This window comes from Microtus pennsylvanicus, chromosome 4 (genome assembly GCF_037038515.1).
Source record: "Microtus pennsylvanicus isolate mMicPen1 chromosome 4, mMicPen1.hap1, whole genome shotgun sequence".
NCBI classification, from domain to species: domain Eukaryota; kingdom Metazoa; phylum Chordata; class Mammalia; order Rodentia; family Cricetidae; genus Microtus; species Microtus pennsylvanicus.
In genome coordinates this window covers 72,807,588-72,833,725 of record NC_134582.1, presented here as the reverse complement: position 1 = coordinate 72,833,725, position 26,138 = coordinate 72,807,588, and the positions used below count along the sequence as shown (strand labels likewise).

General features: G+C 44.3%; 1 protein-coding gene across 7 annotated transcripts in view; it reads left to right on the top strand.

Moving 5' to 3' along the window:
* Aopep (aminopeptidase O (putative)) overlaps positions 1-26,138 on the top strand; it is a 267,788-nt gene that overhangs the window by 28,361 nt on the left and 213,289 nt on the right. For all 7 annotated transcript variants that reach the window (XR_012910341.1, XR_012910343.1, XR_012910342.1 and 4 more), the window contains exons 2-3: positions 246-1,183; positions 9,583-9,749. Coding sequence is in view for 2 of the 7 variants with exons in the window: in XM_075969380.1 (XP_075825495.1) it covers positions 387-1,183; positions 9,583-9,749 (964 nt within the window). In the remaining 5 variants the exon portion in view is untranslated. The remainder of the gene's footprint in view (positions 1-245; positions 1,184-9,582; positions 9,750-26,138) is intronic.

The window sequence follows — 26,138 nt, the reverse complement described above, 5'->3', positions numbered from 1 at the left end:
CATTTAATATTATTTTAAAACGAGGCTATAAGAGTTGCAGTTTTGCATAAGAATTGCTCTTTTCTGAAACAAGGACTGTGTCCCTGAGTAGCATAGAGGTCGGTAATGAAGCTTCTTTCTTCTCCCCTGAGCATCTGCCACCCTGGGCATTGCTAGGTAAGGTGGCCAACTTGCAGGAGCTACAGCTGCAGGGACATTTGGGGTCTTATTTGGAATTTCATCTAACCTTTTTTTTTCTTTGCCAGGGAACTGGAAGCTGTGGAAACATTGCTTGTGAGAGCAGGTGCTTCTTATTTGGTGAGCCAGCCATCTGCAATGCCGAATGAGTAGAGAAGACCGGAAGCCTCGGCCAAGATTCATCAAAGCCACCAACCAGGTCCTGCGCCATGGACACAAAGCTGGACCCTGCCCGGGATGATCTACCTCTCATGGCCAACACCAGCCACATGCTGGTGAAGCACTATGTCCTGGATCTGGATGTGGATTCTGAAAGTCGAGTCATTGAGGGCACCATAGTTCTTTTCTTTGGAGATGGGAACAGATTTAAAACACAGGCAATTTCCTCCCAGGACACCATCCAAATGGAGTCAGAGAAAGACTGTACTTTTAGGACAATGGAACCCTGCCATGTGCCCAAGATGGATGCAAGTACCTTCTCACCTCGGATGGGGTATAATGAATGTGCAGTCTGTGGTAAAGGTGATCAAGATGCCTTTGATAACGATGGTAACCATGACAACCGGGAATGTGATTCTGAGATCTCTAGCTCAAAGTACTGCTGTGACACAGGGAATCATGGGAGACAGGATTTCTTGCTAGTGTTGGACTGCTGTGATCTATCTGTGCTAAAGGTAGAGGAGGTGGATGTGGCTGCTGTGCCAGGCCTTGAGAGATTCACAAAGGCTCCCAAGCTCGCAGCCACTCCTGAGAAGCTCAGGCGTGACATTGTCCGTGACCTGGTGGCTCTGCCTGCAGATGCTTGGAGGGAGCAGTTTGACTGCTATGCTCGCTGCAGCCAGGCTCCTGGATGTGGGGAGCTCTTCTTTGACACTGACAGTTGGAGCTTACGTATCAGGAGGACGGGGGCTCAGACAGCCGCTGACTTTCCTCATGCCATCAGGATATGGTACAAAACTAAACGTGAGGGGCAGTCAGTGACTTGGACCTCAGACCAGGATGGCAGGTAGGTCATCCAGTGCTTCCTGGCCCCTAATCTCTTGCACTTCAGGGTTGCTCTCTAAGAAGAGACTGAGTCTGTGGGGGTGTTTCTGCTTGTCCTGTAGCCTTACCCAGACAGACTCAGCACCAGGCAGCAGGTAAATCCTGTGGTATGCTGAACTGTTGTCAAGATCACCTCCTGTAAATTAGGATGAAGAGATCCCTTGATTCAGTTCCAACATTGCTGAGTTAGGAGCTTGAAATGTTAGCTTGCTGCTGAAGTGCTGAGCCTGGCTGTTGGTTGGGATCACTGGTGGTGACTTCTAAGGCTGCCTTTGGAGTGGTGCATCTCTGAGCAAGTGCTTTCTCAAAGTATCCTGAGATCTGCTCTGAGACTGAATGGGTGTGAAGCTAGGCCAGCCATGCTGTGACTTTCGCTGGACTTGGCCGGTTGTCACTGCATGTGAACCTCCAGTGCACTAGAGAGCTGCTTCTGGGGATTAAAGTGGTCAGACCTGTTGAACTGCAAACTGATTTCTTGGGGTGTGGCTCTTGGTTTCTGGGAGTAAAAGATACCTGATTCTTCCAGTCGGGGAAGTCAAAGAATCACCTCGGCCTTGTCTTACTGACTTTTTAGAATCTGAGAATTTCTAAATCAAACTTTGTTGGTTGTGCGAGTCAGCCTGACGAATCACTGAAGAGGTGGATAGAGGTTCACTCATCTGTTAGCTGCTCTTGAGAGGATTCTCTCAGAACGTTGGCCCCTTTGGTGGAAGTGGTGGTCTCTGGCAATTCCTTGCATCTCTTCTTCCTCACCCTACTCCTCAAACCCGTTAAGATTTGCTCTGAAAGTGCCACTTTGACATTGAGCTCTAATTAGCCTGTCCCTTGCTCACGATCTTCCCTCTTGCTCTGGTTTCCAGGTGGCTCAGTGGGAGTTTACTTTCCGCCTCATGTCTCTGAGAGTTTGAGGAAGGCTTTGGGAAGAATTGCAGGGTTGGCACAGAGTTCCATGAATACAAAAGCATAGCAATTATCTGTCGTTACCTTACTGGGCTTTTGGTGGAGACTGTGAAGGAGCAACTTCTTATTGTGGCTTCCAAGTTTTTGGAATTACTGAAGATTTTCACCAAGGTTAACCATATAATACTATTAAATATTTAAGTAGGGATTGGTAGTTTTTATACTCCCAGATGCTTTACTTTTGAACTAAAATAGTGGGAAAGAAGAAACCACTGACAGTTGGAAGTATGTTAATGACCTCAAACATGACCTTCTATCCTAAATACTAACTGCTAAGACAGACTTGAATCCATTATGTGCAGAAGTCTTGGTTACCCTGGAAGAAGGTCGACATAGAATTTGGTGTGACTCAGTAAGATACATGGTTGTGATGGAAGCCCTTATACCATGTTTTAGTCTGCGTGATTTGTGGAGTCATAAAAGGATACAGTGTTAATTTTAGAAGAAAATCCCAGAAAGCTGCTCTTTCCCTCACTTTCCTTTTAGGGGTGAAACTTTGTGAGACTTTGATTAGAGTCAGGATACCCTTCCATGGATAGCCACACATCTCATGAAACTCTTCCATGTGCCTAAGATTCTAAGTGTGGTGGCTTCATGCCTGCAATCCCAGAGGCATGCATGGGGTGAAGACAGGAGGATTATAAAAGTTTAAGGTTAGATTGGGCCACAAAATGCGACCCTGATTCAAATCAAGTATATAAACAAACCTAAATGCATCCAGGTGACTGTCTAGAAACTAAGAACTTTCTGTTGGCTGAGATTCTAGGTTAGGGACAAAATGTATTTCCTCAGTGATATGGGCCTTGATATGATGGGGTGAGCAAGAGCCTTCCACAGTAGTATAAGTAGGTTTGGCATCCATATTGATGGAAATTCTGTCGTGATCATGTCAGAGTACTCGCCCTCCTGTTTACCACAGACTGCCAGGCCAGCATGGGGTGCATTTTGTTATCCTTCATAGACAGGGCTGGGTACAGTGTCAGACATTTCTGGAGAGGCCTCGCCCAGGTTCCATCAGCGGCTAGTGTTTCTCCCCGCTTCACATGGTAAAGTCTAGAGCTGCAGTCACTTTGGTTGATAATAACCATTTGGGATGACACACCATCCCAGGAAGGAAAGAGAGATGTAACAATACGTGAAGCTACCTCCCTGGAGAATGTGGACCTAACTTTGCTTTTTGTTTTCTTTTGTACACATGTGTGCATTTGTGCCGTGCTTTGAGTTTCTCTCCATTTAATTTGATGTTGGCTGTCAGCTTGCTGTATATTGCTTTTATTATGTTTAGACACGTTCCTTGTATCCATAATCTCTCCAGGACTCTTATCATGAAGGGGTGTTGTATTTTGTTGAATGCTTTTTCAGTATCTAGTGAGAGTATCATGTGTTTTTTTTTCTTTCAGTTTGTTTATATGGTAGATTACATTGATAGATTTTCATATGTTGAACCATCCCTGCATCTCTGGGATGAAGCCTACTTACTTGATCATGATGGATGATTTTTTAATGTGTTCTTGGATTCAGTTTGCCGATATTTTATTGAGTATTTTTGCATCAATGTTCATGAGGGAGATTGGTTTGTAATTCTCTTTCTTGGTTGAGTATTTGTGTGGTTTCGGTATGAGGGTAACTGTAGCCTCATGAAGAGTTTGGTAATGTCCCTTCTGTTTCTATTGTGTGGAACAATTTGAAAAGTACAGGTATTAATTCTTCTTGGAAATTCTGGTAGAATTCTGTGCTGAAACTATCGGGCCCCTGGGCTTTTTTTGGTTGGGAGGCTTTTGATGACTGACTGTTTCTATTTCCTTGCAGGTTATAGGTCTATTTAAATTGTTTATTTGGTCTTGATTCAATTTTGGTATGTGGTACCTATCCAGAAAATCGTCCATTTCTTTTACATTTCCCAATTTTGTGGAGTACAGATTTTTAAAGTATGATATAATGATTTTTCTGGATTTCCTGTGTGTTTATTGTAATGTTCCCCTTTTCGTTTCTGATTTTGTGGTGGATATTCTCACTCTGCCTTTTGATTAATTTGGATAAGGGTTTGTCTATCTTGTTTTTTCTCAAAGAACCAGCTCTTTGTTTCATTGATTCTTTCTATTGTTTTCTTTTTCTATTTTATTGATTTTTCAGCCCTCAATTTGATTATTTCCTATCATCTACTCCTGCTGGGTGAGCCTGCTTCTTTTTGTTCTAGAGCTTTCAGGTGTGCTGTTAAGTCACTAGTGTGAGATTTCTCCACTGTCTTTATGTGGGCACTCAGTGCTATGAACTTTCCTCTTAGCACTGCTTTCATAGGGTCCCATAGTTTTGGGTACTTGTTTCTTCATTTTTGTTGAATTCTAGGAAGTCTTTAATTTCTTTCTTATTTTCTCCTTGGCCCAAGGGTTATTCAGTTGAGCACTGTTCAATTTCCATGAGATTGTAGACCTTCTGCAACAAGTCTTGTTGAATTCTAACTTTAAGCCATGGTGATCCGATAAGATACTGGGGGTTATTCCAAATTTTTGTATCTGTGGAGGTTTGCTTTGTTACCAAGTATGTGGTCACTTTTAGAGAAGTTTCCATGAAATGCTGAGAAGAAGGTGTATTCTTTTGTATTTGGGTGAAATGTTCTATAGATGTCTGTTAAGACCATTTGAGTCATACCATCTGTTAGTTCTCTTATTTCTCTGTTAAGTTTCTGTCTGGTTGACCTGTCCATTGGGGAGAGGGGGATGTTCAAGTATCCTCCTATCAGTGTGTGGGATTTGATATGTGATTTAAGCTTTAGTAATGTTTCTTTTAAATATGTGGGTGCTCTTGTATTTGGGGCATAGATGTTCAGGATTGAGACTTAATCTGGATGGATTTTTTCCTGTGATGAGTATGAAGTATCCTTCTCTGTTTGAATTTTATTTTGTTAGCTACTAGGATATCTATACCTGCTTGTTTTTTAGGTCCATTTGGTTGGGAAATCTTTTCCCAACCCTTTACTCTGAGGTGTTATCTGTCTTTGAGGTTGAGGTGTGTTTCTTGTATGTAGCAGGATGGATACTGTTTTCATATCCATTCTCTTAGACTGTGTCATTTTATAGGTGAATTGAGTCCATTGATATTAAGAGATATTAATGACTAGTGATTGTTAATTCCTGTTAATTTTTGATGGTAGTATTTGTGTGTTTCCCTTCTTTGGCATTTGCTGGTGTGAGGTTATTTGTTGCCTGTGCTTTTGTGGGTGCAGCTAGCTTCCTTTAGTTGGATTTTTCCTTCTAGTACTTTCTCTAAGACTGAGTTTGCTGATAGGTATTGTTTAAACCTGGTTTTATCATGGAACATCTTGTTTTCTCCATTGATGGTGATTGAAAGCTTTGCTGGATATAGTAGTCTGGGTTTACATCCATGGTCTCTTAGTGTCTGCAGCACATCTATCCAGGACCTTCTGGCTTTCATGGTTTCCATTGAGAAGTCAGATGTAGTTCTGATAGGTTTGCCTTTATATGTTACTTGGCCTTTTTCCTTTGCAGCTCTTAATATTCTTTATTTATTATGTATGTTTATTGTTTTGATTATTATATGGCAATTTTTTTCCAGTCCAGGCTATTTGGTGTTCTGTAAGCTTCTTGTACCTTCATAGGGATATCCTACTTCAGGTTTGGAAAGTTTTCTTCTATTATTTTATTGAATATATTTTCTCCGCCTTTGAGCCAGACTCCTCCTTCTATCCCTATTATTATTTTCATGGTCTTCCAGATTTCCTGGATGTTTTGTGTTAAGGAGTTGTTGTATTTAACATTTTCTTTGACCAATGAATCTATTTCCTTTACCATATCCTCAACTCCTGAAATTCTCTCTTTCATTTCTTGTATTCTGTTGGTGATGCTTGCCATCTGTAGTTTCTGTTCATTTACCTAGATTTTCTATTTCCAGATTTCCCTCAGTTTGTGTTTTCTTTATTGACTTTATTTCAATTTTCAAGTCTTGAACTGTTTATTTCACCTGTTTTGTTTTTTGGGGGTTTTTTTTTTAGCTTTCTTTAAGAGATTTATTGATTTCTCCCAATTTTTTAACTTTTTCTACAAAAAAAAATTTTCTTTAAGAAATTTTTATTTTCTCTTTAAGGGTCTCTATCTTCAGAAAGTTATATTTAAGGATATTTTCTTCTGCTTCTTCTGGGCTAGGACCACTAGTTTCAGGTGTTGCCATTTTGCTCTTTGGGTTGTTGAATGCATTCTTGCATTGGCACCTTCCCATCTCTTCCTCCAAGGGGTGCCTTTGCTTAGGTGGTCACTCTTCTTCCAGGTGCAGGCAGGGCCTTGCCTCTGATAGTCATTACTGAGGCTCTGGGGGCTCCTCTCCAGGTGCAGTGGGGGATGTTTGCAGGTGTGGGGAGGATGATTTGAGGTCTGTGGGGTTTGGTGGCTGGGGGTGGGGCATGGGGTGTGCCTGGGAGCTAGGGTCCAGAGAGCTAGACCCTCCAGCTGGGAACCTCTTCAGGAATAGCCAGGGTTAAGGCCCAGCCATTTTATTTATCTGGCTTTAGTTTTGTTTGTTTGTTTTTTTTTTTTACGTTGCAGATGCCCTCTGTCAGATGTATAGCTGATAAATACTTTTTTCAATCTCTAGACTCCCTTTTTATGAGGTTGATAATGTCCTTTGCTTCTTAAGAGAAATTTGTGTCAGATGTGGTGGCACACACCTTTAATTCTAACACAAGGAAGGGAGAGTCAGGCTGGTCTCTGTAAATTCAAGGCTATCCCGAGTCATAGGGAAGTAATCCTGCCTCAAAAGACCATAAAATTAAAAAGCAAGCAAAAAAAGCTTTGTTTTTGAGAAGGGGGTCTCTCAAATGCTTGGATTGAAGCATGTACCATCACACCTGGCTAAAACTATTTTTTTTATTAATTAAATTTATTTATTTTACAACATGACCACAGTTTCCTCTCTTCTCTCTTCCCCTTCCCCCTTCTCCCTTCCCTCTACCCCCCAGCCCACTCCTCTTTAGTTTCTGTTCAGAAAGGGCCAGGCCTCCCATGGATCAACAAAACATGGTGTATTAAGTTGCTGTAGGTCTAAACACTCTCCTTGTATTAAGGCTGGGCAGGGCAACCCAGTGTGAGGAATAGAGTCCCAAAAGTCAGCCCCACAGCATTAGGGACAGCCTCTGTTCCCACTGTTAGGCTTCCACAAGTATACCAAGCTATGCAACTGTCACATATATGTAGACAGCCAAGGTTAGATTATGCACGCTCTCTGGTTTTCGATTCAAACTCTGTGAGCTCCTATGAACTCAGGTTAGTTGATTCTGTGGGTTCTCTTGTGATGTCCTTGACCTCTCTGGCTCGTATATCCTCCCTCTCTTCAGAAGGATTCCCCAAGTATCAGTGGAAAATAACAAATAACAGTGCGCAGAATTAGTATAGTATATTGTAAAATTGAAAGACAAGAGCCCAGGCCTCTCAGAGTCTTGGATGTAGCCATGCTGCCAACAAGCCAAGCAACTGCAGCAGAGTCATTTATAACCAAAGCCTAATTTCTTTATGTGTAACATGAGAAGAGTCCATGAGAGGGTAATTGCATTCCTACCTGACCCCAGGAGTGGCCTCCGAAGGCCAAAGCCTGCCTTTGCCCTTGCAGGGAGCTTAACCATCCTACATGGAAAATGCCTCTCTTGAGAAAGTCCTGTCCATTTCAGAGCAACAGTGGCCTTTAGACTTGCCATCTAGATGACAGTGATCAGTCCTGGCTTTGGTAGTGGTATCCCAAAGTGGAATTAGAGAGAAGGGGTGAGGAGGCGATCGTTGACAGAACTTCCAAGCAGGAGGTTTGCCCACTGTAGCAGAGTCTGTATCACAGTTTTGTTGAAACACAAGGTTGTAAAAGTATTAGATACAATAATAAATGAAAATAAACTGGAAGCCTGGACACTTTGTAACCGTCAGAGACTTCTGGATAGTTCTGGCTTAGCTCCTGTGTCTGTGGCCTCAGGCCGGCCATTTGCCCCATTTTCCAAAGGTCCCTCAAGCCGCCCAGCAGACCTGACCCTTTCAGGCTCCTGTCTCCCTACTTCTGTAGTCAGCTTTCTAGTTGCTGGTTGCTGATCAAAGCCTCTGACTACGATTAATTTGATGGGAAGAGGCAAGCTTGGAACCTTCCAAACCAGAAATCTGCTCTCTCCTGAAAAGTCCTTTCTGCACAGTGGTCAGCAGAGAATGAGCTGTTTCCTGAGTTCTCCGTTCTGTGCTCCTTGAGGTGAAGAGCAAGCACGTTGGGGATAGATAGCTCACCTTCCGTGTGTGCTCCATGAATACAGCTCCTGGCTTGCCTTGCTCGTCCCTGCTTAATTTCTCCACTCTACCACTGTGTCACAGTTCTCTGTATTAAGTTCTCTCTATTTACTAGAGCCTGCCCTGTCTTCTCTTTATTTATTGGGCTTGGATGATAGAGGAAAATCGTCATCCTGCATGGTCTTTCATATATCGTACGGACAGATTAATGTTCAATCATAATGACGTCAATGAAAGTGGTTTCTCTACAAGAACTAGTAGGTGGTTCATTTACATTGTAATTTAAGCTGATTAATTGACATTTGTCATAACTCCAAAACCAGAGTCTCATTCTTTTCCTCAGTTGTTTTCCTGAGAGTCAGTGGTGTGCCTTCTCTGATGTAAGAATGGATTACTCTGGTTTTGCAGGTCTTTGCCATCTCTGTCAACTGTGATTTAATCATGGAAAGGAATTCTGCTTGGTTTGGGAGGGTTTATACTTGGAGTGACCGAGTCCTAGCTCTTGCTGTTGATTTCATACCTTGCTTTGCTAATGAGCTTATTACTACAGTCTTCCAAGCCTGGCTGCTGTGACCTCTGCCATCCTGTTTGTGCCAAGCCCTGTTCTTGGCTTCCACACAAGGATCCCACAAGGGCTCCATCTGAGAAGGCGGTTTCCAGGACTGGGAGGGTGGGTCTGCTTGCCAACACTGGCTTTGAGACCACCGCTTGTTTTTCCAAGATTAATAATCACAGAGATCTCCAGCCATGTTTTCTTTTCCAGAATACTTTCCAAAAAGTCAGTAAGAATGTTTCTGAAGCTTTTTTCCTTTGAAGGCAGAAATGCCTAAGGGGAGCATAAATTACAACTTTGCAGAATAGTATTTAAAACCTTATCCAGATTTTTTTTTCTTAAAACACACACACCACACCACCCCCAACAAGCACACATTTTCACATATTTGATTCATTTGGGAGGAATAACCACTGAGCTATTGACATAGCTGGCCCTTGGCATGTTCCGTTTCAATGTGCTTACAGTCAGCTCTAAAGCCTCCTTGGAAAGCTCAACATGACCTTCCTGCCATGGTGGTGAGGTAAATGACAACTCATTTTAAAGATTCTTCCCTTCTCTGTCTTTGTCTTTCCTCTACAGGCCATGTGTTTATACTATGGGATCCCCCATCAACAACAGGGCCCTTTTTCCATGCCAGGAACCACCGGTTGCCATGTCAACATGGCAGGCTACAGTTCGAGCAGCTGCATCTTTTGTTGTTTTAATGAGTGGGGAAAATTCTGCCAAGCCCACACCACTTCGAGAAGGTACTGTACATGTGTTCTGTCTATTTGGGTGTGACATACACACTGGACCCAGGGACCCATCAACTGTGCTATAGCCTCTGAGGGAGCAGCTTTCCTAGTGAGATTGGAACAAAACCCTGTCAGATGAAGCACAGGCTTGCGGGGGAGGGCCACTTGGGAGTCTGGGCATGGGGTTCCAGACTGTCTATGCCAACATTACCAATTCATAGTTGATTCCAGAGTCATCCTTACCTGGTGGTTTGTGGACCAAAGTGGGTGGTCTTGGTTGAAGACTTCATGGAGCAGCAAGCATGGCCGTGGAAACACATTAGAGTTGAGCTGTGTGTGCTTTGGACGTGGTATCTATATGCGGTTGCCTGTTTTTCCGAGAGGCAGTACTCAGGCTAGCCAACTTGCTGGGCTTAGAAACCTGAACCCAGGGTGTGTGAGAGATGGTGGCGAGAGTCACCCCATCACCTGGGTTTCTTGCATGGCGCTCGCTTGTTCTGTCACCACTGCCCATTTGATGTCTTCAGCACGCCGATGCCAGGAAACAGTACTCAAAAACCAAAGTGAAATAATTTGGAAGAATGCCTCCTCCTACATTGTTTCCCACCCCATGCCACCCCTGTCCCTAAGAGCCACGTGTTTCAAGAGGCGCTAAATTGTGACTACGCGTGCAGCGCCATCTGCTTTTTTTGCTAACACTACACTGAGTATTTCAGGTTGTCATGCACTTTAGAAACATAATTCCAAACATCAGCAGCTTTTATTGTCTGAGCGCATCAGAACCTGCCTGACTCTCACATTGGCGGGTAGTTTGATCACCAGATTGTTTTCCTGTTATCAATACGGTTGTATTAGGTTCCCAAGGAGGTGACTGGATAAATGAATGGTGGTGGGTGTGAACTGGGGCAGGTCGAGGCTGTGTCATGTGACCCACAGTACTTTCCAGGTCATGCCACCTTAACTAGTGTCCTGCGACCTGTGAAATGGTGCCCGTGGGGAAGGCAAGGGTCCTCCTTTAGTTTGATAATCTAAACCATTACCTGTTTTCTACACGGAGAGGTTCAGGGTTGCTGAATTTATCCGTTCTGATTTGAGGCATCTGCTTCACCATTGGTTAGACTTGTTGCATATGTACCAGATTCTTGAGTTAAATAATTGTTTTTAATGTAGAACCTTTAGATAATATACTTACAAATGAACAAAGGACATAAAAGTCTCATTTTGCTTTTTAAAAATCTGGGGTAGGGTTGACCTTTTCATTGCAGTCTGTTTGAGACAGCCTTTGTCCATGCATATACCATTTCTTTAAATTATTGGAGAATTTTATACATGCAATATGTATTTTGATCAAGTTCATTCCCTCATCCCTTACATCCAATTTTTCCCCACCCTGCTTTTCCCTCCCGTTGTATCTGTTTAGAGCTACTGTGTGTGTCCACTGGAGCATGGACAGCCACTCGGGAGCTGCATCCCTCTCCCAGCAGCCATCAGTTCCCAGAACCTCCTCAGCTAGGGGTGGGACTCCATTTGCTCCTCCCTGATCTGTGCTGGGGATTTTGACTGGCTTGGTCCAGGTTTTGTCAGGTGCTATGAGTTTCTGTACGCAGCACTGACGTGTTCAGCAAATACTGCTTTGCTGCAGACATCCATTTTTCTGGCTCTGCAATCTGTCCTTGATTTCTTCCAAGAAGACCCCTGAGCCTTGAAAGAGGGGCTGTGGAACGATGTCCCATTTCTTATTCTGTGCACACCGACTGGTTGGAAGTCTCTGCACTATAAAAAGATGCTTCTCTGGGAGGGTTGGCAAATGCATTGGTCTATGGGCACAGAGATAACTGCTTAGGAGCAGTGTATTGCTGTTTAGCAGAATGATAGCACTAGATTCTTCCATAGGACCCATGACAGCCGTCTTGGGTTTTTATACCAGTTAAAGGTATTAGGCATGGGTTCCATTTTGTGGAGCAGGTTTGAAATCCAGTCAGGAAGTGGTTAGTTGCTCCTACAACATTCATGACACTCTTACAGCCATGAGCATCTTTCCATGTCACAGCTGGACTGCAGTAGCAGCGGTGAACATCTTTCCATGTCACAGCTGGATTGCAGTAGCAGCGGTGAGCATCCTTCCATGTCACAGCTGGATTGCAATAGCAGCGGTGAACATCTTTCCATGTCACAGCTGGACTGCAGTAGCAGCGGTGAACATCTTTCCATGTCACAGCTGGATTGCAGTAGCAGCGGTGAGCATCCTTCCATGTCACAGCTGGATTGCAATAGCAGCGGTGAGCATCCTTCCATGTCACAGCTGGATTGCAATAGCAGCGGTGAACATCTTTCCATGTCACAGCTGGACTGCAGTAGCAGCGGTGAGCATCCTTCCATGTCACAGCTGGACTGCAGTAGCAGCGGTGAGCATCCTTCCATGTCACAGCTGGACTGCAGTAGCAGCGGTGAGCATCCTTCCATGTCACAGCTGGACTGCAGTAGCAGCGGTGAACATCCTTCCATGTCACAGCTGGATTGCAGTAGCAGCAGTGAGCATCTTTCCATGTCACAGCTGGATTGCAGTAGCAGCGGTGAACATCCTTCCATGTCACAGCTGGACTGCAGTAGCAGCAGTGAGCATCTTTCCATGTCACAGCTGGACTGCAGTAGCTCACAGGCTTCATACCCTCCAGCACTGTGAAAGCTAGCCAGCAGGAATGAACCTTCCAGACCAGTACCAGCTTGGTTTTGCCATGCTCTATGACTCAGGTATATAGTATCTTCAGCAACATGGCCTTACCATAAAGTTCTGGAAGGTAACTGAGATTACTAACAATCGCCTGCTCTGTTAAGGGGAATCTGTGGGACTCCACTGGCAGCTCAAAGAGAGAGAACCCATTCTAGCAGTGCACTTTTTATTTGATAGTCTGTGATGTCTGGGAGGAATAATGTTCCCTGTTTTAGGGTAACTTCCTCTAAACCTCTTGTATAAGATACATATTTCACATACATGTACAATATACATACATACATACCTACATATGGAGATCCTGCAGTAGTAGGTTTCAGAGGCGTTTTCACAGGTGTTTTTTTGTCCCCCATCCTTCCTGTCCCTTCTCCACTCTGCTCTTCCTCTCTCACCACATTAACCCTTCTGTTCCCACGTTCCTTTTCCCTCTTCATGCTTCCTGCGTTCTGTCCTCTTTTCCTTGATGTCTTCTCCCATGGCTGCTTACTGGTTTCCTGACTTATGTGGGTACGCTGATTTAGGCACACGCATCTGAATGTTCCCAGCATCCATACAAGAGAAAGAGCTGAACTTGCAGTGTTCGTGTTTCTAGGTCTGTTACCTCACTCAGGATGGTTATTGATAGTTCCATCCATTTACGTGCAGATTTTACAATTTCATAGTTTTTTTTACAAATGAATAATAATCCATTGTGTAAATATACCACATTTCCATTATCCATTCCTCAGTTGACGGACGTCTGTGCTCTCTCCATTTTGTGACTATTATGAAAGAGCGGCAATGAACATGAACAATCAAGTATTTCAGTAGTAAGGTATAGAGTCCTTTGGGACTAGTTTTGGAGGTGATTCAGCTGGATCATATGGTAGATCTATCTCTAGCTTTTTGAAGAACCGCTACACTTATTTCACAATGGCTACACCAGCTTTCTCTCTCACCTTTTCCCTCAGTTGTCTTTTTTTTTTTTTCTCTATCTTAGCTATTGTAACTTGGGTAGGATGAAATATCAAAATAGTTTAAATTTACATTTCTCTTATGGTCAAGGATGTTTAAAATATTTCTCAGCCATTTGTATTTCTTCTTTTGAAAATTGTGTTTAATTACATGCCCCAATTGTAAGTTAGGTACAAACCTCCCATTTGGTGTTTAGCTTTTGAAATCTTTGTATATACTGGACATTAACCCTCTGTTAGATGTATAGCTGGTAAAGGCTTGTTTCCCATTCTGTAGACTGCCTCTTCGTTGTACAGAAACATTTTAGCTTCATGAGGTCCCATTTCTCAATTGTTGGTCTCAATGCCTGTGCTACACTTTTTGATACAGGGATTCGTGTCCCCTCGGCTACCCTCAGACTTGCTATGTAGTATGGTGTAAGCAAAGCACTCTACAAGCTGAGCTCTGCCCCAGCTCAGTACAGGTCCCTTCTTACTGCCCTTCCCCAGCTTCCTGACAACCTGCCTCAGAGGCACCTCAGCTGATGGCCACACTCGCTCAGCTTTTGTCTTTCGCAGAGTGAACTGCACATGTGTGCGCTGGTCTTCCTTTAGAGCCGAGGAAACTGCACGTGTGTGCGCTGGTCTTCCTTTAGAGCCGAGGGAACCACACATGTGTGCGCTGGTCTTCCTTTAGAGCCGAGGGAACCACACATGTGTGCACTGGTCTTCCTTTAGAGCCGAGGAAACTGCACGTGTGTGCGCTGGTCTTCCTTTAGAGCCGAGGAAACCACACGTGTGTGCGCTGGTCTTCCTTTAGAGCCGAGGGAACTGCACGTGTGTGCGCTGGTCTTCCTTTAGAGCCGAGGGAACCGCACATGTGTGTGCTGGTCTTCCTTTAGAGCCGAGGGAACCGCACATGTGTGTGCTGGTCTTCCTTTAGAGCCGAGGGAACCACACATGTGTGTGCTGGTCTTCCTTTAGAGCCGAGGGAACCACACATGTGTGTGCTGGTCTTCCTTTAGAGCCGAGGGAACCGCATATGTGTGTTCTGGTCTTCCTTTAGAGGATTGGGAAGTTTAATACAATCTGGGATTCAAATGCGTTTTCTTCTATATTTTGCTTTGTGTTATATCTTTCAGAGGTACTGTTATTGTTTTATATTTCATCCAGTTTCAAATTATATGTTGAATAAATGTTTAAACTGATTTTTTATTCTTGATCTCGTAAGGTTAAATTGTTTTTCAGTTGTTTGAGGAAACAATTTTAAAATAAATTTTTATCTCTAAAAGTGGGTTTATTCTCTCTCTCTCTCTCTCTCTCTCTCTCTCTCTCTCTCTCTCTCTCTCTCTCTCTCTCTTCTTTTGTTTCTTGAGACAGGGTTTTTCTATTTTACATTACAGCATTAGCTGTCCTCACTCTAGACCAGGCTGGCTTCAAACTCGCAGAGATCAGTCTGCCTCTGCCTTCTGAGTGCCGGGATTAAAGGCATGTGCCACCACCCGCAACTCTATAGTTCATTTTCTAATGTCCTCCTATACTTAGATTGACTGTGAAATGTGTTCACTTATGAACAATTCTTGACTTAGATATTAACTTTTTTCTTCAAGTAAGGACTGGATGAGGATGCTGGCTGTCTTTGAGCATCTCTGACCTTTCTGCCTCTGCCCCCAAGTGCTGGCACTGTTCTGTAGACTCCACACCCAGCCCTACTTCACTGTTTTCCTCTGAGATAACTGCTATTGCTCTCACCACTCACGTGACATTCTGAGGATAAATCTTACAATAAGGTTTAATTTTTGAAAGAAGTTTGGCATTGCTGCCCACACGCTCTTTGCCTTTTGAAATTTTATGTAATTCAAACTTTAGCTCTAGATGTAGTACCTTCCTTTCTAATTGGCTGAGCTGCAGTGTGAGGTACTTACTCTCAATGTGTATTTTAAATGGGTCATTCAATGATTTGACACTGTCCCATAGTAGCACAGGCCAGTTCCATCACCCAGAGGGCTCCTGGTGTGTGCTTATTCCTTCTGTGTCCCTGACCTGATTTCCATCTCCAGGGGTTAGCTCTGCTGTGTATTCCGGTGGGCCTGCCTTCAACTCAGCCTGCCGCTCCCATAAAAACCAGCCTTTAATCCATGGATAGGATTCTTGGTATGAATGAGCCTCGTTCCACCCACTTACCTATTGTAGACAGATTGTTTGGGCCAGCTCAGAAATTATGCTCTCACGTCACATCTGTGACTTCTTTGAAGCCATGGCTCTCATTTCTCATGGTGAACTCCTGAGACTAGAATGTCTAGATCATGTGGTAAACATCTGTTTTTGCTTCTTAAATTGAGGTTCATTGTCTGCCAGGTCCTGTCTCAAGTGCTCTCATGGTTTTGTATTCTTACCAGCAGCATCTGTGAGCTCTGGTTGTTGTTCACTATTGCTAGTGCTTAGCACAATCAGTCTTCAGAGCTGGCCCTCGAGGCCATGTGAAATGCTGTCTCACAGTCTCAGTTTGAGTGAAATGCTGTCTCACAGTCTCAGTTTGAGTGAAATGCTGTCTCACGGTCTCAGTTTGAGTGAAATGCTGTCTCACGGTCTCAGTTTGAGTGAAATGCTGTCTCACGGTCTCAGTTTGAGTGAAATGCTGTCTCACGGTCTCAGTTTGAGTGAAATGCTGTCTCACGGTCTCAGTTTGAGTGAAATGCTGTCTTGCTGTCTCACAGTCTCAGTTTGAGTGAAATGCTGTCTCATGGTTTCAGTTTGGATTTCTCTGGTAGCTGATGCTGTTGAGCACTTTTCACACGTTACTGCACATAAGTTTTTATTGTAGAGCATCTGTAGTTTGTTTTTTTGTTTGTTTGGTTTTGGTTGTACTCTTTTGGGGGCCCACCACCCAGCTCCCAAATAAATACATGAAGACTTATTCTTATTTCTGAAAGTTCAACCTTAGTTTGGCTTGTTTCTAGCCAGCTTTTCTTTCTTTTTTTTTTAAAGATTTATTTATTATGTATACAACATTCTCCCTTGATGTATGCCCGCATGCCAGAGGAGGGCACGAGATTTCAGTACAGATGGTTGTGAGCCACCATGTGGTTGCTGGGAATTGAACTCAGGACCTCTGGAAGAGCAGCCAGTGCTCTTAACCTCTGAGCCATCTCTCCAGCCCCCTAGCCAGCTTTTCTTAAATTAGCCTATCTACCTTTTGCCTCTGGGCCTTTACCTTTCTCTATTCTGTATTCTTTTCTTTCCTTCTTACTCTGTGGCTGGTTGTGTGGCTGGGTGACTGCCTGCTGGTGTTCTCTCTCCTACCCCTTTTCTTGCTCTTTCCCCCTCTCTTTCTCTTCTTCTCCTATTTATTCTCTCTGCATGCCAGTCTCTTATTGGCTGTTCAGCTTTTTATTAGACCAATCATGTGTTTTAAACAGGCAAAACAATACCGCTTTATGGAGTTAAAGAAACACAACATAAAAGAATACAACAGCTATGCATCATTAAACAAATGTTCCACAGCATAAACAAATGGAACACATCTTAAACTAGTATTCCACAGCGGCCTCTGCACAGGTTACTTGAGGGTTCTGAATGTGTGTCTTTTGTCTGTAGATATGCGAATTCTTTGTCTAATGCTAAGACATAGTGCTAGAGAGGTAACTGAGAGTCCTACAGCTTGCAGGCATCAGGAAGTGAAGTGTCACACTGAGTGAAACTTGAGCAAAAGAGACCTCAAAGCCCACCCCCACAGTGACACACTTCCTCCAACAAGGCCATACCTCGTAATAGTATCACTTCTTTTGGGGGCCATTTTCTTTCAAATTACCACACTCCACTTCCTAGCCCCCAAAATCTTGTAGCAATATCATAATGCAAAATTGCATTTAGTCCAACTTCAAAAGTCCCCATAGTCTATCACAATCTCAACAATCTTTAAAAGTTCAAAGTCTTTTCTGAGATTCATGTAGTCTCTTAACTATAATCTCATAAAATCAAAGTCAAAAAGTAGATCACATACTTCCAACATATTATATCACAGGATATGCATTACCATTCCAAATTGTAGGGAAGGGAGCAGAGTGAGGGAATACTGGACCAGAGCAAGACCAAAAACCAACTGGGCAAACTCCAGACTGCATCTGATATCAAAGTGCTCTTCAGATCTCCAACTCCTTTCAGCTTTGTTGGCTACACCACACTTCTTTTTCCTGGGCTGTTTCCATGCCCTGTTAGCAACTTTCTTCAACAGGTATCCCATGGCTCTGGCATCTTCAACCTTGGGGTCTCCAAGGTAATCCAGGCTTCAACTTTGTATCCTCACACATTAACCTCTCTTGTCCTCCATTCAGGGACACTCCTGACACATGCCTGGCTTCAGCAGCTTTTCTTAGTCCTGGAAGGTTCCATAATGCCCTCCTTCTATCCTTAAAACCAGGATCACTTGGCTGAAGCTGCCAAGTTCTACTGTGTAAGCAGTAAGGGCTGGATGCTTTCACACACCAGCATCCTGCAGCCCGCTGACAGGTTCTGTGCATTGCCTGTTTTCTTAAAGAAGCTTTACTGGGTTATGGCTGTTGCCTGCGATGTCTTCCAATCGCAGGTGAGAATTTACAAGGAAGAGTCACAGACCAGAATCTTTGTTCTGATTTCTACCCCACTTGCCTTTTATCAGTCTGTCTATTTAAAGATTATCATTAAAAATTAGAATAATCAGGAGACTGATAGGAGCAAGAGTTTAAGGTCAGTCTGGACTACACAGTGAGACCCTACCCCCGTCCCCCAAAAATAGAAAAAAACTAACATTTTCACAGAAAACTTCAGTATTTCCAGGAATATTTGTGGGCCTTTTCCTTAGAATTCCGGGCAAGAGCAGGGTCTTCATAGAGATGCTTGGGGTTTCCTGTTCATGGCTCTTACACCTCACAAAACCTTTCCCAGCCCAACCCAAGGACAGATTGAGGTTGAAAAGGAGAAAGAACTCTCCCCGGAGTTCATCAGAGGACAAGCAGGGAATGGTACTGCTGAAGCCCGTGTTTACTGGACTAGGAGTGTGGGTGGAGGTGTGTGGTGGGAGACATGGTCTCCCTCGGCAAGGCCTGCCTCCTTGGGTCCTCCACTCTCCTGTGTATAGTCCCTGGAAGCCTGAGTAGCCCGCCCTGCCCAGCCAGTCTGGTTCTGTCACAGTGACACGCCATCAGCCCCGTTAGCACGTTTACCAGGTACTGGCCAATTTCCTGAGATGTAAGCATCTCGGAGCCAGTCACAGAAATGGCAGCGGTCCTTGGGCAGGAGACATCAGAAGAGAGCCCTCTGAGTCTGTGTTCCACTAGGAAATCATCCTTCCTAACGATTTGTAAAAGAAAGCTAATAGTCAGGGCCATCCACAACAACCATCGTAAAAACTTTATTACCAAAATGGGGCACTGAGCTGAACAGAGAATTCTCAACAGAAGAAGTTCAAATGGCCAAAAGACACTTAAGATCATGCTCAACTTCCTTAGCAATCAGGGAAATGCAAATCAAGACAACTTTAAGATACCATCTTACACCTGTCAGAATGGCTAAAATAAAAAACACCAATGATAGCCTTTGCTGGAGAGGATGTGGAGAAAGGGGTACCCTCATCCATTGCTGGTGGGAATGCAAACTTGTGCAACTACTTTGGAAAGCAATGTGGCGGTTTCTCAGGAAATTCGGGATCAACCTACCCCTGGACCCAGCAATACCACTCTTGGGAATATACCCAAGAGATGCCCTATCATACAACAAAAGTATATGCTCAACTATGTTCATAGCAGCATTGTTTGTAATAGCCAGAACCTGGAAACAACCAAGACGCCTTTCAATGGAAGAATGGATGAAGAAAGTATGGAATATATACATATTAGAGTACTACTCAGCAGTAAAAAACAATGACTTCTTGAATTTTGCATACAAATGGACGGAAATAGAAAACACTATCCTGAGTGAGGTAAGTCAGACCCCAAAAGAGGAACTTGGGATGTACTCACTCATATTTGGTTTCTAGCCATAAATAAAGGACATTGAGCCTATAATTCGTGATCCTAGAGAAGCTAAATAAGAAGGTGAATCCAAAGACAAACACATAGGCATCCTCCTGAATATTAACCTTCATCAGGCGATGAAAGGAGACAGAGACAGAGACCCACATTGGAGCACCGGACAGAAACCCCAAGGTCCAAATCAGGAACAGAAAGAGAACGAACAAGGAACTCAGGACCGCGAGGGGTGCACCCACACACTGAGACAATGGGGATGTTCTATCGGGAACTCACCAAGGCCAGCTGGCCCGGGTCTGAAAAAGCATGGGATAAAACCGGACTCGCTGAACATAGCGGACAATGAGGACTACTGAGAACTCAAGAACAATGGCAATAGGTTTTTGATCCTACTGCACGTACCGGCTTTGTGGGAGCCTAGGCAGTTTGGATGCTCACCTTACTAGACCTGGATGGAGGTTGGTGGTCCTTGGACTTCCCACAGGGCAGGGAACCCTGATTGCTCTTTGGGCTGATGAGGGAGGGGGACTTGATTGGGAGAGGGGGAGGGAAATGGGAGGCGGTGGCGGGGAGGAGGCAGAAATCTTTAATAAATAAAGAAAAAATAAAGAAAAAAATAAAAATAAAGACTAGCTGAGACCTTTAGCCTTGTGGGAAAAAAAAGAACTTTATTACCTAAGTAGTCATCTCTCTTCCACCCCTCTCCTTCCTCCCTCCCTCCCTCCCTCCCTCCCTCCCTCCCTCCCTCCTGGCTTCTCTTCCCCTCTCTTTCTTCCCCCTACCCCTTCCTCCCCTCCCTCCCTTCATTTCTTTCTTTTCAGAAAGGCTAAGTTAAGGCCATACATTGAGATTAACTTGTTTGACTGATTTAACTATTCAGCTTCCTCATCTTAAAATCATTTTGGCAGGAATGTTACCTACGCCAGCTCTGTTCCACTTGCAATGCCTTGTGTATAATACGGGCTGAGAAATGTGCGTGCTGAATGTGGCCTGTGTAATCAGATGAAAGTACGTTTCCTGGCGGAAACACTGAAGACCATTGTAGGTGATGACAGAAGCGACTCCATGCTCGTTGCTTTCCTTGGTACTGATTTCTCTCAGTAACTTAAAAAAGAAAAAAACCTCATTTTCCCTAGTAATTATTTTGTTGTTGTTGTTTTTAAGATTATATTTGTAAGTTGTAGTGTAGTGCTAGCAGGGGCCAGAAGAGGTCATCAGATCCTTTGGAGCTAGAGGTGTAGGTGGTTATGAGCCCCTGGATGTGGGTGCTGGGAACCAAGAGTAGTATATGGGCTTAACCTCTGAGCCAGCTCCCCAGGCCCCTTGCTTTATTTTATTTATAAATCTAATTTATGTGCATTGGTGGGTTTTTTTTTTTTTTTTTTTTTGCTTTTTCGAGACAGGATTTCTCTGTGGTTTTTGGAGCCTGTCCTGGAACTAGCTCTTGTAGACCAGGCTGGTCTCGAACTCACAGAGATCCGCCTGCCTCTGCCTCCCAAGTGCTGGGATTAAAGGCGTGCGCCACCACCGCCCGGCTATAAATCTAATTTGACTTCTTACAAATTAAATAAATTATTTTTCTAGGATCTTTCTTCTGTTTTTATTTTCAAACGTAGAAAGTGTAAATGTTGCCAGGCAGGGAATGACACATACCTTTAATCCCAGCACTCAAGAGGCAGAGACAGGCGGATCTCTGTGAGTTTGAGGTCTGGTCTATAGAGCAAGTTCCAGGACAACTTGGGCTACATAGAGAAACCTTGTCTTGAAAAACAAAACAAAAATATAAATATAACTTGCCACTCTGGCCTGTCTAATAGACCAGTTCTCTGGTATTCTCTTTTTCATGACTGGGAAATTTTAGGGAGAAGGATTTACGGAGCCAGACCCTCCCCGACTAAAAGCTAGCTTTCTTCCCCTTTTGATGGCTCAAAATAAGCAACACAGTGGAGAATGCTCCCACGGTGTGTAAGCAGGGGTCACGTGTAAGGAAGTAGTGAATTAAAAGACATTTAGGGATGGTTATGATTAAATGCCTTACCCACAAAAAGAAAATGCAAAGTAGAGAAGCTTCTTGGTTTGGGAACTGGGAACTCAGACTGGGCTGTGCGTGCATGAGCTGTGAAGGCCAAGTGTGGAGTGAACATATGTGTCGGTCCCGGTAGAAAGCCGCCCTCCAGCCAGGCTGCGTGCTGCCGTTCCATCGCTCACATGGACCCTGATGATGTCTTACACGTTTCGGTCGTTTAACCTGTGCTTTGTCATCATTGCTCGCTTCTCAGCACCGTGTTCCATGCACATGTGATATGTAGAGGTTATGTGTTCCATGCATATGTGATATGTAGAGGTTATGGTTTTTCTGTTTTTAGACTACAGTGATTCTGGCAGCGTTCTCACTGCTATGCATCTTTGTCTTGGCCTAGACATTCATGAATGTTTGAATGAGAGGCGTTAATGTTCACCTTCTGACCAGCCACCCAGACAGGTGGTGTTCTGTCCACTGGTGTCCTTGGTGTTTCAGGGAAGCTAGCTGTCTGCATTGTGGTTGTATACACCAGGGAGACAGTGTTTCCTTAGGGAAGCCGTGAAGCCATGAGATAAGAGATGCTCATGACCTACACAGCAGCACTCACTCAGCAGGTGGCGCTCTTCCACCTTTGCAGGTTATTCTCTCCAGGTCTCCTGGCAAGAGGGTTTGTAGGGTAGCATTGGCTTATGAAGCTATTGTCTGGCCTGGTTAGGGAAGGCTAGTGGGCACTGGCCCACCTGCTGCCAGTGACAGCCCTTGGCAGTAGTGGAGGGCTGCCATGGCCATGTCTGTGCAGAAGTGCCAACCACCCATGGAGAGGCAGCATCCCAAGAGTCATAACAGGAGAAATGCTGGGTTTGCCGGAGCCCCAGAGGATGGAGAAGGACGCCATGAGGGGAAGAACAATGAAAATTGGGAGCCTACATTCTTTTCAATGCATATATTTTACTTATTATATGTTTCTATGATATACGTATTTATATAATATAGTTATCATACACTTATAAATACATGTATCCTTATGCAGCTTGCATTTGTGATGCTGTTCCTGAAGCATTCCTACCATATGGAACAGTTTGGGCTGGATGCTCTGAAGAAAGAATTGTAGGTAGGGTGATAGTCTTGGGGTAGGAAATACATTAGATTTGAGGAGGTAAATGCGATCTGTTAAATGAGAGCACATACAACTGACATTGCTGAGCGCTTCGTTCTGTTTGTCTGGCTGGCAGTAGACTCTTCCAAAGCTACATGAGTGCTTCCAATAGGAAGACTTGAGTGCCTGTTTTAATTTTCAGTGAAAACAACAATTTTGTTAAAGCTCTTATGTATTTGTCTGTCTTTGAACTGATATTTCTTTTAAAAAAATTTATTTATTATGTGTACAGTGTTCTCAGTATTCTGTCTGCATGTATGCCTTCAGGCCAGAAGAGGGCACCAGATCTCATTACAGATGGTTGTGAGCCATCATGTGGTTGCTGGGAATTGAACTCAGGACCCTTGGAAGAGCAGACAGTGCTCTTAACTGCTGAGACATCTTTCCAGCCCCCCTGATATTTCTTTATTAGTTGATTTTATTTTGTTGTTTTTGTTTTGTTCTTTGATCTACAAGACCTCATGTAGATTAGGCTGGCCTCAAGGTTGCTCTACAACCAGTTATGACTTTGAATATGTGTCCTGCCTTCACCTCCCAGCTGGTGGCGCTGTAGATATGCACCGCTGTGCCCAGTGTAGGTGCCGAGGACTGGACTGAGGAGTCCTTCGTGCTAGGCAAGCACTCTGCCAATTGAAAACCGCCTCAGCTAACTCTTTAAATGTCAAGCCTTGCGAGCTGCTTAGCTTTGTGAAGATAAAGCAAACCAGCTCTTGCCTGTGTAGCAGTAAGGTGGTATATGGCGGTAGCTGCCTTTGAAGTTTCGGTAGTAGACCAGGTATGCAAGACTTGACTACCCATATACCTCACTAGTTTACTCTTGCTGATTGGTAGGACCAAAAAGTGACCACAGGACCTTGATTTTTCTCATGTTTTCCCTTTCATAAAAATGCTTGTCTCAAGATACCAAGTCACGGTCACATCCCCTCCCTCCCCGGCTCTCACCCCATGACCTGACTGCTCTGTCACCCTTTGACTGTCCTTATGATGAGAGTCTTCACATCGATGCCAAGGACAGTTCTCAGCGCAGTAATGAAAACAGTGACTCAGGTGATTGTGTTAGTGCTTTCTAGGTTATGGTGTACTTATTTTCAGAAGTAACTTTTATTGTAGTGTATATAATGTGCCGGGCGTCAAACCCAGACCTTTGTGCATACTTCATGAATACTCATAACTGAACTGCATCATAGCCAAAACCAACTTTTTAAATTGTCTCTTTTGAAAACCAACCCCTTTCAAGTCCTGTTATTACTGCAAAATCCAGTTATCTCTAAGGAAAATTTCAGTCCTGTTTCGAAGATGAAAATGTTTATTTGGATCTTATCATGGCTGCTACCACACCTGTGAGACAGATGTCTCATCGCACAACTGCCTTGTGGTGTTGTTGAAATGGCCCCTAAATGTATTCTAATTTGAGAAAATGATATAGGGGTATATAGTATAAAGAACTCTGCTCTCTTTTTGAGGGGGTTGCAGAATCTGTGTAAGAAGGTGGTAGGCTTGACTGCTTGAGTCTGTGTGAGGGAGGACCATTGCTTCTGGCTGTTTCCACAGCCTCCATTTCTGCTGCCCCTATAATGAGTCCAGGCCTCGCTATGAAGTCATCCAGGGTGGGATGGGCTTCTGGCTTCTACAGAGGAAAAACTTTGCCTAATGTAAGTACAGTGTGTTCTCTTTGTTTTGCAGCTGGTTCTGTGAGGGGGTTGGGTGCAAGTGGGTTGAATAAAAAGAAAAATGAAGGCATTCACTGTTTCATGGAGGACAGCTCACAGAAAGTAAACAGCATTTAAATAGTCTCCAAATGGCCCATTCTATATGAAGTCATGCAGGATGCCCCCTTTGGGCTGTCATTCTTAAATGGATCACTTTGTACTGTGTATTCATGCCATTCAACCTTAAACCTCAAACATGGGCCTCATCAGGTCATGGTCTCAGTGCACATATGGCAGCCATACCTTCAAACATCCTTGCTCACGCCTTCAGAAAGTCTCCTGGAGTAGCTGGGAGAGGCAGCTACAGAGCAGAGAGGTCGCAAGTGATGACAGCAGCAGTGACAACGGCAGCGTCCAACACTGAGACCAGGACTGTGCCTCGTGACTCTGTCTGCTTGTCCGTTTTATTCCTCATGTGATCCCGTGAGGTAGACACTATGATTGTTCCTCTGGTACACATGAGGAAATTGTGTAGCCAAAGATACTAACATGCCTCAGCCAGCAGGTACAGAGCAGGAACTGGGCTAACATTTCCAGAGCCAGCATTCACCCGTGGCGTTCTGGAAAGAAGTAAATCCGTTACCAGTTGTCTGCAGGGCAGGCTGACCACAAGGGGCAGACTCTGGAATGTATGCCCTGCAGTCCACGGGTACCGCCTGGCTGTAGGCAGGCTTTGAAGACTCGTAGGAGACTGGCCCAAGAGCAACACAAAAGAGGCTTTTCTTCCTGGTAAGAAGTCTAAAAATGTCCTTATAGTCCAAGCTGAAAGCCCTTCCCAGAGCACAGGAAGTTCTCCACAGTCCAGGCTGGCTCTAGCATTGCCCAGGATTGGATCAGGACAGATGTTCAGGGACAGAAATGCTCGAGAAACAGGATCAGGACAGATGTTCATGGACAGATGTGTTTGAGAAATGCTCCCTAGAAGCTTGGTGGATCAGTCGGGGCCTTGGGAACTAGATCTCTAAAAACTGACCAGCTGGTGTGCCCTGTGATGCCACTTTTTGTTTTTAAAGTCTGAGGTATAAAATGGTCTTCTGAGGTGTAAAATGGTCTTTTCCAAGGAGGCCATCTGCAGCACTTCAGACACAATTCCAAGTACAGACAGATGTGCAGGTTCTCTATTGGCAAATTCAGGAGCCACGCGGTGGTGGTGCAAGCCTGGAGGCAGAGGCAGGTGGATCTCTGTGAGTTTAAAGCCAAACTGGGTCTACAAGAGCTAGTTCCAGGACAGGCTCCAAAACCACATTGGAGCACCGGACAGAAATCTCAAGGTCCAAATCAGGAGCAGAAGGAGACGAAGCACGAGCAAGGAACTCAGGACCACGAGGGGTGCACCCACACACTGAGACAATGGGGATGTTCTATCGGGAACTCACCAAGGCCAGCTGGCCTGGGTCTGAAAAAGCATGGGATAAATTTGGACTAGCTGAACATAGCGGACAATGAGGAAGAATGGGAACTCAAGAATAATCGCAGTGGGTTTTTGATCCTACTGCACGTACCGGCTTTGGGGGAGCCTAGGCAGTTTGGATGCTCACCTTATGAGACCTGGATAGAGATGGGCGGTCCTTGGGCTTCCCACAGGTCAGGGAACCCTGATTGCTGTTCGAGCAGATGAGGGAGGGTGACTTGATCGGGGGAGGGGAGGGAAATGGGAGGCGGTGGCGGGGAGGAGGCAGAAATCCTTAATAAATAAAAAAAAAAAACTACAGAGAGACCCTGTCTTAAAAAAACAAAAAAAAATATAAAAAAAATAAGAAGAGGATGAAGAAGAAAAGAAGAGGAAGCACACACATTCAGTTGCTAATGTTGTCAGGGTACTTTTTCCACGTGGGACAATGCTCA